General features: G+C 39.3%; 1 protein-coding gene across 2 annotated transcripts in view; it reads left to right on the top strand.

The window, feature by feature from the left end:
- Positions 1 to 13959, top strand: part of SPPL3 (signal peptide peptidase like 3) — a 60015-nt gene that overhangs the window by 29407 nt on the left and 16649 nt on the right. Inside the window, exons 2-3 of one of the 2 annotated variants that reach the window (XM_068412499.1) lie at positions 6083 to 6160; positions 12188 to 12276. In XM_068412499.1, the coding sequence (XP_068268600.1) occupies positions 6083 to 6160; positions 12188 to 12276 (167 nt within the window). Of the gene's footprint in view, positions 1 to 6082; positions 6161 to 12187; positions 12283 to 13959 lie in introns of both variants that reach the window. The other variant, XM_068412497.1, reaches the window with a different exon arrangement.

Genomic DNA, 13959 nt, shown 5'->3' with positions numbered 1-13959 from the left:
ACAGTGGACACTTGATAACAGAAGTGATATTTGAAGTGTAGGTGAAGAGTACCGTATTGATTGAATAAATAGTCACGGCTTTTAATGTGGGCTGAAGAGTGTTTCAAGTTTTGTGTGGTCACTTGTCAAGCAGCCACATCTTTCAGAACCTGAAATATGCAAGTGAATTCATGTATGGATCCAGTTTACCCCAGTTGTGTCTGGTATGAGAAGCTCCCCAGGAGTTTTGAAGGACTTGTTGTATAGGAGAAAAAGTATGGACTAAAGTTGTAGTCATAAAGATTTGCATTAGATGTCAAGAAATGTCTCCTAATTTCACCAATGAGTGTTTCAAACAACAGATGAGGGAAACCTCTGTCATGACTGATTGATTGTCTTTCCCCAAAGTAAGATCAAATTATAACTCAGTGAATTAAATGATCTCTTTGCATTCCTGCCTGTGAATTTCTGTGATTCTGTGATAGATGTCTGCAAGTTGTAGATTTGGTCCCGTTAAACAAAGTAAAAGCTCTTCTATTTTAATCCATCCTTACACTAGCCTATCTAGTATGCTCACCTTCCTTTTATAGTTTTATTTTCCTTAATCCTGAAAGCGCTTGGATATTCTGATCACTGATAAAGAAGAATACCTGATGAAATGCGGTCTTCTCTCTTCAGGTGAACTTTGTGAAGTTAGTCCATCTACTGCACTTTTCAAGTTGATGTGATTTATTTGTTGCTCTATTGTTTGCATTCTCGTATGTGTACAGTAAGTGCAGGGAAAGTTTATCTTGCTGCTGTTGTAACAGCTTTTGTATGAGAATGATTCATGTCCCAGGCCTTCGGCGTGCATTGCTGTGCAAACTTCAGTGCACAGGCTTCTCATTCCCCCCTCAGCAGAATTCTTCACAATAATTTCTCTTGTACCTGGAAGTCAGGGGAGTGGGATTTGCTGCTGAAACATTGAGGGGCTGAATTTTTTTGATCATACGTTTAGTAGGCATCTTGTACAAACAGAAAGAGGTTTTTATTTCAATTGCATAGAACTCCCCTGATCTCTTAGGTGATAGTTTTGGGGTGCTTAAGCCAATGCTGCCACTGAAAAGTCTCTCCTTTTTGATTTTATGTCCAGAATCAGGCCAGATCAGGCATGTGAATCACATGAGAAACCTTTCTGTTCATTCTCCATTATTATTCAAGCAGACGGGTCCCCGATCTAGTTTTCCATGTGGTTTTGCAAATGGTTGTGCTGGCACGGGATGATGAAGGAGAATAGGTGACTGGCAAAAGGTGAGAACTTGCTTTTGCAATGGCAGTGTTGGCTTGTGGTCATTTTGAACTGGCCCACGACAAGTAGGTTATGTAGAGGGTAATGCTCTGCACTGTCATCAGGAGTCACGTTTGGTTCCTAGTTCTGTCTTTCTCTGGGTCCTCACTGAACAAAGCAATTTGCAGATACTTATTGCTTAACATGGAGGGCAAAAGGAAGTACCAGGCTTTGCCGAAGGGACTCCTGCTGTTGAGACTCTTGTCAAGAAACTGCTTATCTTTTGGTGGTAAGGAAGAGCTGAACCATGAAAACCAGTGCTTGCATTGACCGGGTGATTTTCTTGAGTGGAAGTGCAAAAGAAGTAACAAAACCATAGAAATTAAAAAGTAAGTACATGATAGGAAAACAGTGGGGCTAAAAGGGAGGGGTTTATAAGAAATTCCCAAGCAGGCAGACGGCAGAGATCCTGTAGGATGAGCGTTCACACCGACAGGTGAGCTCGGACCTGTGGAGGCAGGGGAAGAGAGAGCTTGACCTGCAGCTACCAATACAGAGAAAAGAGAGCTTGCAAGTTCCTCTAATTTAACGCTATTACTGTTGTTGTTGTAACTTTTATTAGCTGGTTACCATCTTCTCTAGCTGGGAATGAAGCGGGTCTCCGTTCCCTTGGGAATACACAAGTTATTAATTTTTTCCCAGAAGAAGGGAGAGTGCTGCTGGGAACGCCAGCTGTAACTGGTGCGGTGTATTTTGCAGCGTTACTGTTTGGGACGGGTGGAAGGGTGGTGTGTCGCGATGGCTGGGCATCCCTGGGATTGTTCTGTAGGTAAAGGTCTATGGAGCAGGCTGTGCCAGGCTGGAGAGCTCGCTGCTGGATTGTTGTCTGGACAATACTTTCACTGTATAGATGTAGGGCTGACAGAATATGTTACAGAACAGTGCTTGCTGTGTCTCTGCCTTGGCATGCATTAGCAGGCTCTGTGTTGTAAGCACTTGCCCGTGAAGCTGCCAGAAATAGATGCCTAATGGCAGAGAATTTGCTAAAATTGATCTCAGCCATGTAAAGATGCAGGTTCAGAGAGAGATCTCGAGTTGAGGAGAAGGCATTTGGGAAGTCGCCTCTCACTAGTTGGCTGAGAAAAGGAGCTTACAGAGAAAAGTAAACCATGGGTGTGTTTGGTTTGATAAAGTACTTGGGTCTAATAATTAGTTAGTTACTTGTTACTTGGCTGAGTTAGCAAGAATCTGTCTGGTAGCCTGATTAAATAACTTCTAAACCAACTTCCTTACGTGGATGTTGAATTTCAGGTGTGGTAGTGGAAGAATCCTAAAAAATGTACTTCCCTGGGAAAACCAACCATGTCTTTGTATTTTGAGCAGTGTTCTGCACACATACTAGAGTTTAGAAATGGGTTGGTGGTTGTTCTTGTAGCGTAGCATGCAGAGGAGCTGCACTAACGTCCTTCAAAAGACAGCAGTCTTTAGCATGGCCTTATCCAGTATTAATTTGCAGAATGAGAACGAAGAATAATGATCTTTTCTTTGTGTCATGTAGTAAGTACCAAGAATTGCTTCTAAACCCAGTATTTAAATCAAAGGACAGCTATGCACGGGCTTGTGACACGCATTTTCTGTGCCTAAGTTTCCACTGCTTATTCTGAGATTAAATACTTAATTTTACAAAAGTACCTTGTAGAAGGAAGATGGTTTTGTTTTTATATGTGCAGTGGAAGGCTGGTTAAATGTGACTGCACAAAGTCTACTCCAACTTCTGAAAAATTTCATTAGTGTAGGCTTTGTTTTGGTTTTGGCTGATGCCATTTGAGAAGAACGTGGCACTGATGCCATGTTTGGCCGTGGGAGTATGTGAACTTGTGTACTTGAAATATGCTTATAGGAGAATGCAGTTATATGCATATGGACTCTGTTGGACTTGTAGAAGGTCATTTATATTTCGGTTAAAAATATAAATGGGTTTGCAGATCACTGTCTGGTGTTTTGAATAATACTAAGAACTTTGAAGTAGTCTTCTCAGTTCTTCCCTGGGATGCTGTCATTTGCTTATCATCTTGTCTAGAATAATGCATTAGAAAGTGTTTATGTGGGATCAAGAGTTTTTAGTTTCTTAATGAAGTGTCCAGCAGTTAGGATTTTATGAAGCAGTTCTGTTCTCAGGTTTTGTGCAATACCTTGTATAATGTAGGGAAATTAAATGTTAAAAAGATGCAGGGTTTTATTACAGTGATATTCACTTCAGCATTATAAAATATATATTGAGTTTTTAGGATGTCCTGCTGTAAGATCTCTATGCGGAGAAGTTAGGAAACATGCCTGGTTTGCGATGAGTTTATAGTTACACTATTGCACTTCCCTTGTGCAGGATGGAAGGACTTTAATTCTCGTTTTTCCTGTGCATAGAATCAGCAGGCATCATCGCTGCAGCCTGTCAGTGGGGTTACGGTGTATTAGGTCATTGTTTAGAACGGGCTTGCATGTACTCCGTTTCTTTGTTGTACCAAAGAGCCCTCAGTTTTTAATACAAAACTTAATGGATTACTCACAGGGCTGCTCCATGATCCCTGTATCATCCTTATTTTATCTGTTTTATAAATCTTTCTAACATTTACAGACTTGTTTTGACTAATGTTTAGTGATTATGATGAAATGGCATTTTAATTATCGTAGCTTCCAACGTTGCCACTGAATGATGAATTATATAGAAAACATTGTTCATCTCAAAAGTATTTGCCAATTTATGAAGATACAATTTTATGAACAGCAGTTAAAGTTTAGTGCATAACCCTGGATGTGTTTAAGCCCAGTTGAAATTCCATTCAATCCTTTTGCTTTTCTTACAAATTTGGAGTTCCTGGATATTCTTTTAATAGATGAATTCCACTACTTATTCTCAAATCCAAACAGGATACAAAGTTTCCCTTTCCCTTCGCTCAAGGTTGGGTGAGGGACTGCATCTCTCTGAAACTGGAGCTAGTAACAGGACATAAAACTAGTACACTCACCCTTAAGCCGTTTCTTCTTGATGTGTGCTTAGCTGTAATCATTGTCTAAAAATAATATGCTGTGAACTATATTGGATATAACCTGAACAGCATTTATAGATACACTGATTGTAAGTGCTTAGTTACATATTGCATGTATTTGCAATTCAGTATATTGATCTTCATGGATGCTTGTAAGACCTCTTTTCCACAGCGTGGAAACTAAAGGTCAAACATGACCAAAAAAGAAAAAAAATATGTAAAGCTTAAGAGCGCCTTGATGTGTTGGCCAACTTTATGAGCAAATAAGACATCTGTTTTTCACTTTTAGTGTGGGGTTATGTTGAAGTTATTTACGGTAATTAACCAAAGTACTTTCTCGTTTCTTAAAAGCTTATTCCACAAGTATATAGTTTCATCTAAAAGAGGCAGTCTGTTTTTCAGTGATGTTTGATATTGAATTTCTACAGTAGAAAGTTCACATTTGTGTTTATGTCATAAAAAAAGTATTTTAAAGTGTGTGTCTACTGGTTTGGTAATTTTCTCTAAATTGCTTTTAAATTGCGATTCTTTAACTGTCTTGTATCTTTAGTTTTTATTTGCTTAATGATATTTAATTTGGAACTATCATGTAATTCAATTATCTTTGTTCCATATCCATAGTCTTGCTGAAATTGGGCTTTTTGGTTGGTTTTCAGAAATGTTCAGTTATCTTTTTTGTAGGATAAAGACTAATGCAGTTAACATTGGGCATTATTCTTTTCCTTTTCCGTTACTTTAGCACAAGTTGTGGAAGAACTGTTGGGAGTTGCAGTGTGACTCCCAGGGCCTCTCCTTGCCTGTGGTCCCCCAGCCAGCGTGGCAGCCCTCTGCTTGGCTTACTCCAGTGTGCCAGTGTTTTTCTCTTTTGGGGCCCCCAAAACCGTAGGCAATACTTGAAATACGGCTTCACAAGTGCTAAGTAGAGGGAGCAGTCGAACTTCACTTGCAAGGTGTTGTCTTCCTGTTGGTCCATTGCTCGAGGTCCCTCTTAAAGGTTTTTCTGTCCTCTGCTATATCAACCCTGCTCTCCCCAGCTGGGAACATGCTGAGGTTGCCTTCTGTCCCATGGCTGGATCAAAAGAAGTTTCTGCGTAGGCTACAGAGTAGGGTTTGGTCTGTCAAGGATAGGAAAACAAATTGGCAACTATTAATATTTATATTTCTGTGCTTTAAACACAAAGGTATGTTGTATCTGGAAATCGATCTAAATAAAGCTGGTTTTTAAGCCTTCTGCTGAAATTTCTATTGAGAAACCTGTATCGAGTGGTCTGCAAGATGCAATAGGGAAATAATGGTGTGTGGTTTAATCAATGCATATTACAGCTTGTTGTGAGGTTTGGGGTTTGTTTGTTTGTTTGGTTTTTTTTCCCCCTGGACTAAGTGAACCTTGACTGCCATTAACTATTATCAGTTAAGACATAAGTAGTCTTACAGAAAACAGGTTAGTGTTACTTACATGCAAGGTTGCATTAGTTGCAATTGAAGCAATTTTAATGTGTTCGGGGGAAAAAAATCTGAAATGTGGTGAGTTCTGAATAAATTACCACAAGGCTTTTGAATTGTCCTTTGGTTGTTGTACAGATTTTGCGTGCTGCAGTCTTGAATACAAAAAGTTAATTTCCAAGCTACAGGTTTTATATTCGTAGACGATAGGAGAACTTTTGAGAGAGCTGCCATAAAGATTTGTCATCCAATTCTGTATTTATATTACAATAGGAAAATGAATTAGCAAATGGCACTGGAGAAATGGACACTCGTGATGACACACCTGCCTTCTTTTTCCTAATTCCAGGGCATATTCCCTTGTGGATTCCAGTCAAGTGTCTACCTTCCTGATCTCTATTCTCCTCATAGTCTACGGCAGTTTCAGGTAAGATTTTTCTTTAAGGTTCTGCAGAATTTTTATTTTTCAAATAAAAATATGGCAAGTGACTGAATACAGTTTATGCCTTTTGTTTCATTGCATCTTTGTCAGACTGATGGCTAATGTAAATGAAATATTTCTTGCTTCTGAAAAGGAAATGGAAAAGGAAGAAGTAGTAACTAGTTGGGGTTTCTGAGAGACATAATTCTATGTCAAGTTACAGGCACATGCAAGATAACTTAGAAGTTAGTCCTTGAAGACAGCTCTGTAAAATTGTGTTTTGGAGGGATTGTCGAAAGAGGTATGAATGTAACGTTATCGATAGTAGAATTTTATATATAATGTTTCAGTGTTGGTCGATTCAGCATGTCCTTGTGATTGCAAACAAGTCTTGTACAACAGAGATTCCCGAGTCCCAGTACTTGAGCATGAGTAACAGCTTATGGAGAGGTGGGCAACACCGTCAGGGTTGAATTCCAGCAACGTGTCTGAGAACTGCTGCAGGATAAGTTTGAATCTTCAAAAATAAAATTTGCCCCATTTTCGAAGACTTGAGTATAGTTCAGAGCAGACACAGGTGTCTCTTTAGACATCTTGTATGATACGGTTTGTTTTAATGTAGTGGCACCTCAGGAATGAGGTTCATACTAACATATTAAAAAAATAATCACAGCATGAAAGTACTATTTTTCCAAACTTAAGTACAGCATGTTTTTCTTTCTGTTTCTTGAAGAACACTGCTTCATTTAACAAGTCTATGATAAAATGCCATACATTCACTATGAAGTCCCTGAACTGCTATGAGTATTCCTGAAACAGATGATGGCCATGATCATACATATGATGTAAGTTGCAGCTGTTAGGAGAAGAGGTTTTAAGTCACCATCATGAGTTAATAAAATCACATAATGAAAGAACCAATTTTTGGTAAGAGCTGTCTGTTGTTGCTAGCAAGTATTAGGTAATAGCACTGCTGATGGAATTAAAATAGAAGGCTTTAGGAGAACAAAATCTAGAGATAATGAAAATAAAAAAGAAATAAAAGGTTGGATTTGTTTAGTTTTCAAGTTTTGAGACAGTCTAGCATATAGTTGAGGGACTAATTCATTTTTTTAACTATTTGAATTTATGCAGTTGTGTAAAAAGGAACTCTGCATCTGGCTGCAGGAAGCCACAGCATTTATTAAAATTCAATTGTGAAAACATAATGCAATAGAAAACAGCAGGAGTGCTTGAACTTAAATTGCTTGCCTTTCTCAGAGCTCCTTGCTCTTAAAAACTTTCCCCTGCTGTTTGCCATCCTATTCCTACATACACATGCTCTTTTACCATCTTGTCCTATGTTTTACATTTACACAGCTCATGTAACAAGGACTGGGAACTTCAGAACAATCTGACTTACGGGATGAAGTAGTGGAATGGTGATGGATACAAATCAGTTGAGGAAATGCCCTGTTCTAGTCCACTTCCTTTGCATGTGTCCTGAAGACCCCAAGAGTTAAGCTTACAGCCCAAGATAGGGTCCCATAGTTTTAAAATTAATTTCCTATACGTAGTTTCTTTAGCAGATGTCTGAACTGAAACCTGCAGTTATGATGGTGACTCAGACAAGTTCCCATTTTGTTTGGTCAGCAAGTGAGGTCAAAAGCAGTTTTTTACAGAAAATTATACAGTGGTGTTAACAAAGGGGTCTAAGATACAATTAAGTTCTTGAAGAAATTCAAGTGTGTTAGTAAGTTGCAAAGTTATCTTCATCTGGAAATTCCTAAAGTAGTAAAATAAAAACTTCTGGCAAAATGGGTGGATTTTCTTAGAAAAGTGACTTGCCAGAAAGACGAAAGTTACGGCTTAGGGTGCTCATTCTCAGTGACAACCGTGATGTCTTCATGTAGATTTGAGCGCTTCGTCTCAAATGGAGCTGTCATTAAGACAAAAAGAAAATAGCCCCGGTTAGTTAACCTTCGTGTTGCAGACAGTGGGTTTGGTTTCTGACTTTCAATCTCAAAAGCAGCAAATAGAGTTATTGTGGTAGTGCTGGCAAGTGACTTAAGCAGAAGTGCAGTAATAGGATCAGAAAGAATTGGGTGAGTGAGTCATTAGGATAAATTCCACGTGCGTGGTGGATCTAATCCAGTGCAAGAGGTTTCAGGGGAACAAAGGAAAGCCTTGGTCCACTGTCCTTATTTGTACAAGCAGCATTTGTCCAAAGCCAAAACAAATCAAAACACCCCAAACCCTCAAGATACTCAGAAGAATGTCTAATAGAACGCGGGTAAAGTCTGCATCCAGAATGAATACAGAGTTGAGTTCCCGCTCCTCTTACTGTGGGTGAGCGAGCGTTTCCTTCCTACATTTGTGCTGGGTCAGGAGTTTGAGCTTCAGGCCCCTCTGAACGTCTCTCCCATATACATTCTGACTGTCTCTCATTCCTTGAACTTGATATACTTTATTATTGACTGCCAAAGGGGCAAGTGTAATCCTTTAAACCGTTACAAGCTGTAAACTGGAGCATGCAAGTATATGTGTTAATTATGGGGCTTTAAAGGGGTGAGCTTAGCTTGAAACAGGTTGTTTCCTGTGGGTTCTTGCAAGACAGCCACCTATTCTTGTCCAAGTGTTTCTCTGTGATTTAAATGGTGGGGTTACTTTGCAGGCAGGTAACAGCTAAATCTTTTTCTATCCTATCACGTACCCAGATATGGTCTCTCAGCTTATCCAAAGCCAGATTTAACCCAGAATCTACCTGTTCAAGTATCTGCTTTTAAACTGAACAGAGAAGCATGGGATGAAATGTGTCTTCTGTCTCTAGGCTTTGGGTACCAAAGTATGTGTGTAAATAGAAAGTAGTTCAAACGGTGTCCTTATGGTTGGCTTTACAACTTGACATTTATGGAAATCAGAAAAAAAAAAAAAAAAAAAAAAGAAAGGCTGAGCTTGGAGTTCATAAGCACCTACAGCCGCAGCACTGGCAGGGTGGAACCAGGGGTTTGGACAGACCTTCTCACCGAATGCTACAATGGTTGACTGCATGTGTGCACACAAGTGGGTGCACATAAAATACCTGCTGAAGGTGATGTTCTTGTCAGCGATGTGGGACTCAGGCTCTCTTACTCCATATAGGCAGTGAAAACATTTTTTACATGCACTTTCTGCTATTCTTTCCCCTGTTCTTTTTTCCACTCCAGATCTTGCATTGGAACTTGTCCTTTAATCTCATGGGAACGTTTTATAAGCGACTGTAGCAATGTTAGAGAACGCAACATATTTTAGGCTCGCTCTCTATAACATGCATTGAGATTTGGTTGAATTGAACTGTCTCAGGTCAATGACTGATTCTGATCATAGATTTTTATTTAGAGCAATTGAAATCTGGCAATTCTGTGGCAACCCACAGTTCTCACAGTCCCAGAGCTGTTAAGACGGGTGACTGTCCTCATTGAGTAGAGTGAGAAGGAACTTCTCAATATATTGCATCTACAAGCGACACTATAGATGCCGACTTGCTTTCAGATTTCTTCCATTGTTTCACAAGGCTGTTCTCCTGCAGGGTTTCCCTGAAGCGTTACTGCAGGGGAAGTGATCCATAGTTGAATCTGAACTTTCACGATAGTGATGTGCCAGCAGCTTACTCATTCCTTTGGCCTTAGTGTAACCCGACTGAGTGGTTCCCTGCAGGAGGCTGAGCCGTGCTTGCTTTGAAATGCTGTACTAGAAATCCTACCGACTTGAACTGTGAGGACCCACAGAAGAAACAACTGGGTAGTTTATCGCCCGATGGGAGGTGCTGGCTGGATGGTGCCTTTGGAAGCCTGGCAGGAACTTGAACAGAAAAGCAAATGTTTCTCAGCTTGCAATTTCTTTACAGTCCAGTAGTTTTGAGTACATCTTGTTTTGCAATCTAATTTTTAACTTTCTTGGAGGATGTTTTAGTGATCACTTCTCAATTTTTTTTTATTATGTTAGTGATAATTTGTAGCAGAGGGAAGAGGCAACTCATAAAACGGTTGGAGATTATGCAGACGTCTTGGATCAGCAGCTGTGTTGATAAGTGAAAGTAATTTCCTAATTTATGCTTACTTTTGAGGTAGGGATGTTTATAGGTAATAATGTAATAATTCTTGACACTATTGCAATGAAAGGAGAGGGGCTGAAGTTGTTTACAAGCAGTAGATCTAATAGTTTCTTTCCAGTTTTCTTTGCTGATAGCAATCCCTTAAATTACGAGTTGCGCGATGCCACTGGGAGAATGATGGTGTGAAGTTCTTGCTAAACTGCGCTAATTCAGAGGGGAATGAAACGCTGCACTGAGAAAAGAATTACCTTGTTTGGTTGAATCTTGGATCAAATCCTGGAGGGTTGTCAGCCTCCTCCCAGATTTTTATAGCTTGAGAGGAAAATTATGAAGCTACAATATATTAATGGGGAAAAAGGAAGCATGAGTGAAGGATAACAGCAGCCCAAACAAGATGCAGAGCACAGAGATCTTTCAAAGAACAAGCTAAGAAGAACAGATTAATTTGTTAGAATGTCAGTGTTCTCCATTGCCTCTTTGTATTTTTGATAACTTTTTAGTTGATGATCCATAATCTGTGTAGAAGTGCTGTATGTCTGAGGTTGAAGCTTCCTCATATTTCGCCTGAGCCCAAAAGCTGCTTTAATTTCCTACCACTGTTTGGGAGCGCTTGCATAACAGAAGCAGAAGAAACAAACCAGTTTTATACTGGAAGAGCCTTTTTCTTGTTTTTGTTTTATACAGTGAAACTGCTCAACCCCTCTGTCTTTAATACACCCCACCTGTCCTGAGACTATAGACCTCTATGTGCATGACTTCAGGTTGTATGACTGCAGCACAACATTGCAGTAGGAAACCTATACACTGAAATGAAATAACTCTGATACTTACAGAATTGTATGGAAGACTGTGGTGTATTTTTTACTTGTCTGATAAATGGAGAGAATTTGTTTACTTTGCATAGCACAATTATTCACAGCTCAGCTTGAAAAGGAATTTAATGCCTCTTGACCTGGAAGTTTATTGAAATACTTGGATGCTGCTGCAGACTTCAGACAGGAGCTGTACAGTGCTTCTGGTGCTTCTCTATAGCTTATTTAAATAAATATGCAGCTAAATCATGGATAACATGCATGTATCAGAATGAAAAACTATCATGGTAAACTTGATTGCTAGTATTTTTATTAAAAACGACAGAGAATTTAATGATAGAAACAGACCTTAAGTGAAATACCCCCATTTCAGAAAGTTATGCCAAAATTTGTTAGAATGTAAGTTAGAAATTGCATCAAAGTGAAGGACTGTGGCAAAAGGGGCAGAATAGTGTGTTAAAGTGTGTGTATCAAAATGAAAAGATGAATCATTTACAGCTAAGCTGGGTACACGGGGGAATGTTGTCAGCTCCTGTGGATTAATTAAATTGTATCAATTGTACTATTTATTCAGAGCTTCCTCTAGTCATCTGTTCTGCGTGTATGTGAAATACAGATCTGGTTACTTTCTAGGCTTTGCTGAAACTTTTTCAATGAAGTAAGACCTTACATTCAGCAGACAATTACTTCTAAGCTAGTTTTAGTCATCATTCATAACAAAATTTAGAGGACGGAAATAATATTGTTTTAACAATGAAACCCGATAGTCAAATTTGCATGAAAAGGATCAAAATGAGAACTTGGAAAGAGTTTAAATTCATCAGAGAACTGAAACATTTATTGCATTTCCATCATGTTCTATGCTTCCCAGTAATGCAGATAAATATCTGTGTTGCGGTTTGTTGTTAACCAGTTCAGACACTGGTGACTGGTCTCACTATTTGAACCCGTGTGATTTGGTGCCTCACCTGTAACTGGGAGCATTTTTTTTTTTAAATTTTCTGGTACGTACGGTGTTTTTTCTAATAACCAGCATTAAAGGGCGTTTTCAGGGAGAGAGTGCTGTGGTAGAACGGTAACGAGACTGCAGCTGATGAGCCTAAATCAGAGTTTGAAACTTGCCTGTTAAGTTTGCTTTGTTTCCTGCAGGTCTCTTAACATGGACTTCGAGAATCAAGACAGAGAGAAAGAAAACAGCAGCGCAGCTGGGTCTTTTAATGGCAACAGCACCAATAACAGTAAGGGTTAGCTTTACTCCTTATCTTTCTTTCGTCACTTCACTGTACTGCATCTTCTTTTCCTTCATCTGTCCGTGTGTCTTAGCTACGTGTGTTGTAGATTCACCTGATGTAACGGAACTGTTTTGTCTGGGCACTTAGGTCTTGCTGTGCACTAATGCTGCTATCTTGTTCATGCCGTGAAAGCTAAATTTAAAACATCAACGTAACATTTCCACAGTGCATAGAAATTGCATGCTGCACAATTTGTTCAGGTTTCACTGGAAATGGAAACAGCTTTACTTTCAAAAAAAACACCACACAGTTATGAGAAGGGAATGTAATTTCTGTTTGACTGCTGTTTATCACTATGATGTATTAGTCAGTCCATAAGCAATGAGAGAGCTCATGGTATGCTAACAAGTCCATAAGGACGATTCAGCTTTATCAATAAAGAAATTGAAGTATAGAGTTCACATGGCTTTGGGCAACTCATTTATAATGGACAACAAAATATGTGTCTACACACAATCTATTCAGGGTGGGGATTAACGTGTCAGCTCCTACATGGTGACTGTCCCCTCTGTAATCTATAAATAGATTGCAGGCAGCTTGGCCATTTGAGATGCACTGTTTTGCAGGTAAAAATACGTATGTGAACAGTCAGAGTGGAACGCGTGGTACGCAATGTGCTGTAAATTCACACCTGAGTTTAACTTATAGCTATTTCTGTGGCCATATGCTGAGAACAGGCTCAGAATGAATAGTTTCTGCAAGTTTAGAAGACAGGAGCGAGATATGCGAGCAGCCCTGTGCACGAAACACTGAATGCTAAGGTTGCTTTGTTTCAAGTAGGAAATATAGCTTAAAAATTATAAAATAAATAACTTATGTTGTATGTGTCTCTTGCTTTTTTTGCCTTTTTTTTTTTTTAATATAGACTCTTGGAATTTACATAGTTGCCAGAGCACAGCTTCTGTTGACAGCACAGAGCAAAGAGGTGGCTGTGCTTGGTGATTCAGCAGGGAACAGTTGAGGCTTTTGGCATCTGGGAAGTAAGAGAAGACAGTCTGGGGCTGGGGAATAAGCACATCAAGGGGATTAGCTGTCAAAATGACCAGAAATGAAATTAAGAACTTTGACATTTAACACTGCAGGCACTAATTCCCATCTGCCAAGGTGGTTTGTAGTATGTCATTTCTGGGTTTCTGTTTTGCTTGGAACTTGAAGGGGCACGTGAATAAATGCTCCTTCTCTAAGCGGGAGGAACTAGATCTAAGTCACAGATTAGAACACAGGAATTTCTGTGTCTTCACACTGTGATCCCCGGACTACCTATATTGTACTCTATCCTTTTGTACCAGACTTCAGTAACACAGAAATCGCAAGTGACTGAGTTCTTCTGCTTTTTATTGTTAAAATTTATTGTGCTACTTATGTTTAAGGATAATAGATCTGTGACCTGAACTAATAAATGGCCATACAGTGCAAGTGTATTGGCTTTCATGCCCATTGTTCAGCTTTTCTTTTATGAAAATGGTTAAATAATTATGACAGATACTAAGCTGTAGTGAGTGTATTTCACATGTGTTCGAGGTTTGTCGACATACTCAGATACACTGGTAATGGAGTTGTGTAGGTAACCCATTAGTTAGACAGCTGGGCACTCTTCCACAGAAAAAAACAAACCAGACACATTCTCAC

This window comes from Nyctibius grandis, chromosome 14 (assembly GCF_013368605.1).
Source record: "Nyctibius grandis isolate bNycGra1 chromosome 14, bNycGra1.pri, whole genome shotgun sequence".
Lineage (NCBI taxonomy): Eukaryota > Metazoa > Chordata > Aves > Nyctibiiformes > Nyctibiidae > Nyctibius > Nyctibius grandis.
Note: the sequence above shows the minus strand (reverse complement) of the source record. Positions and strands in the feature narration are given on the sequence as shown.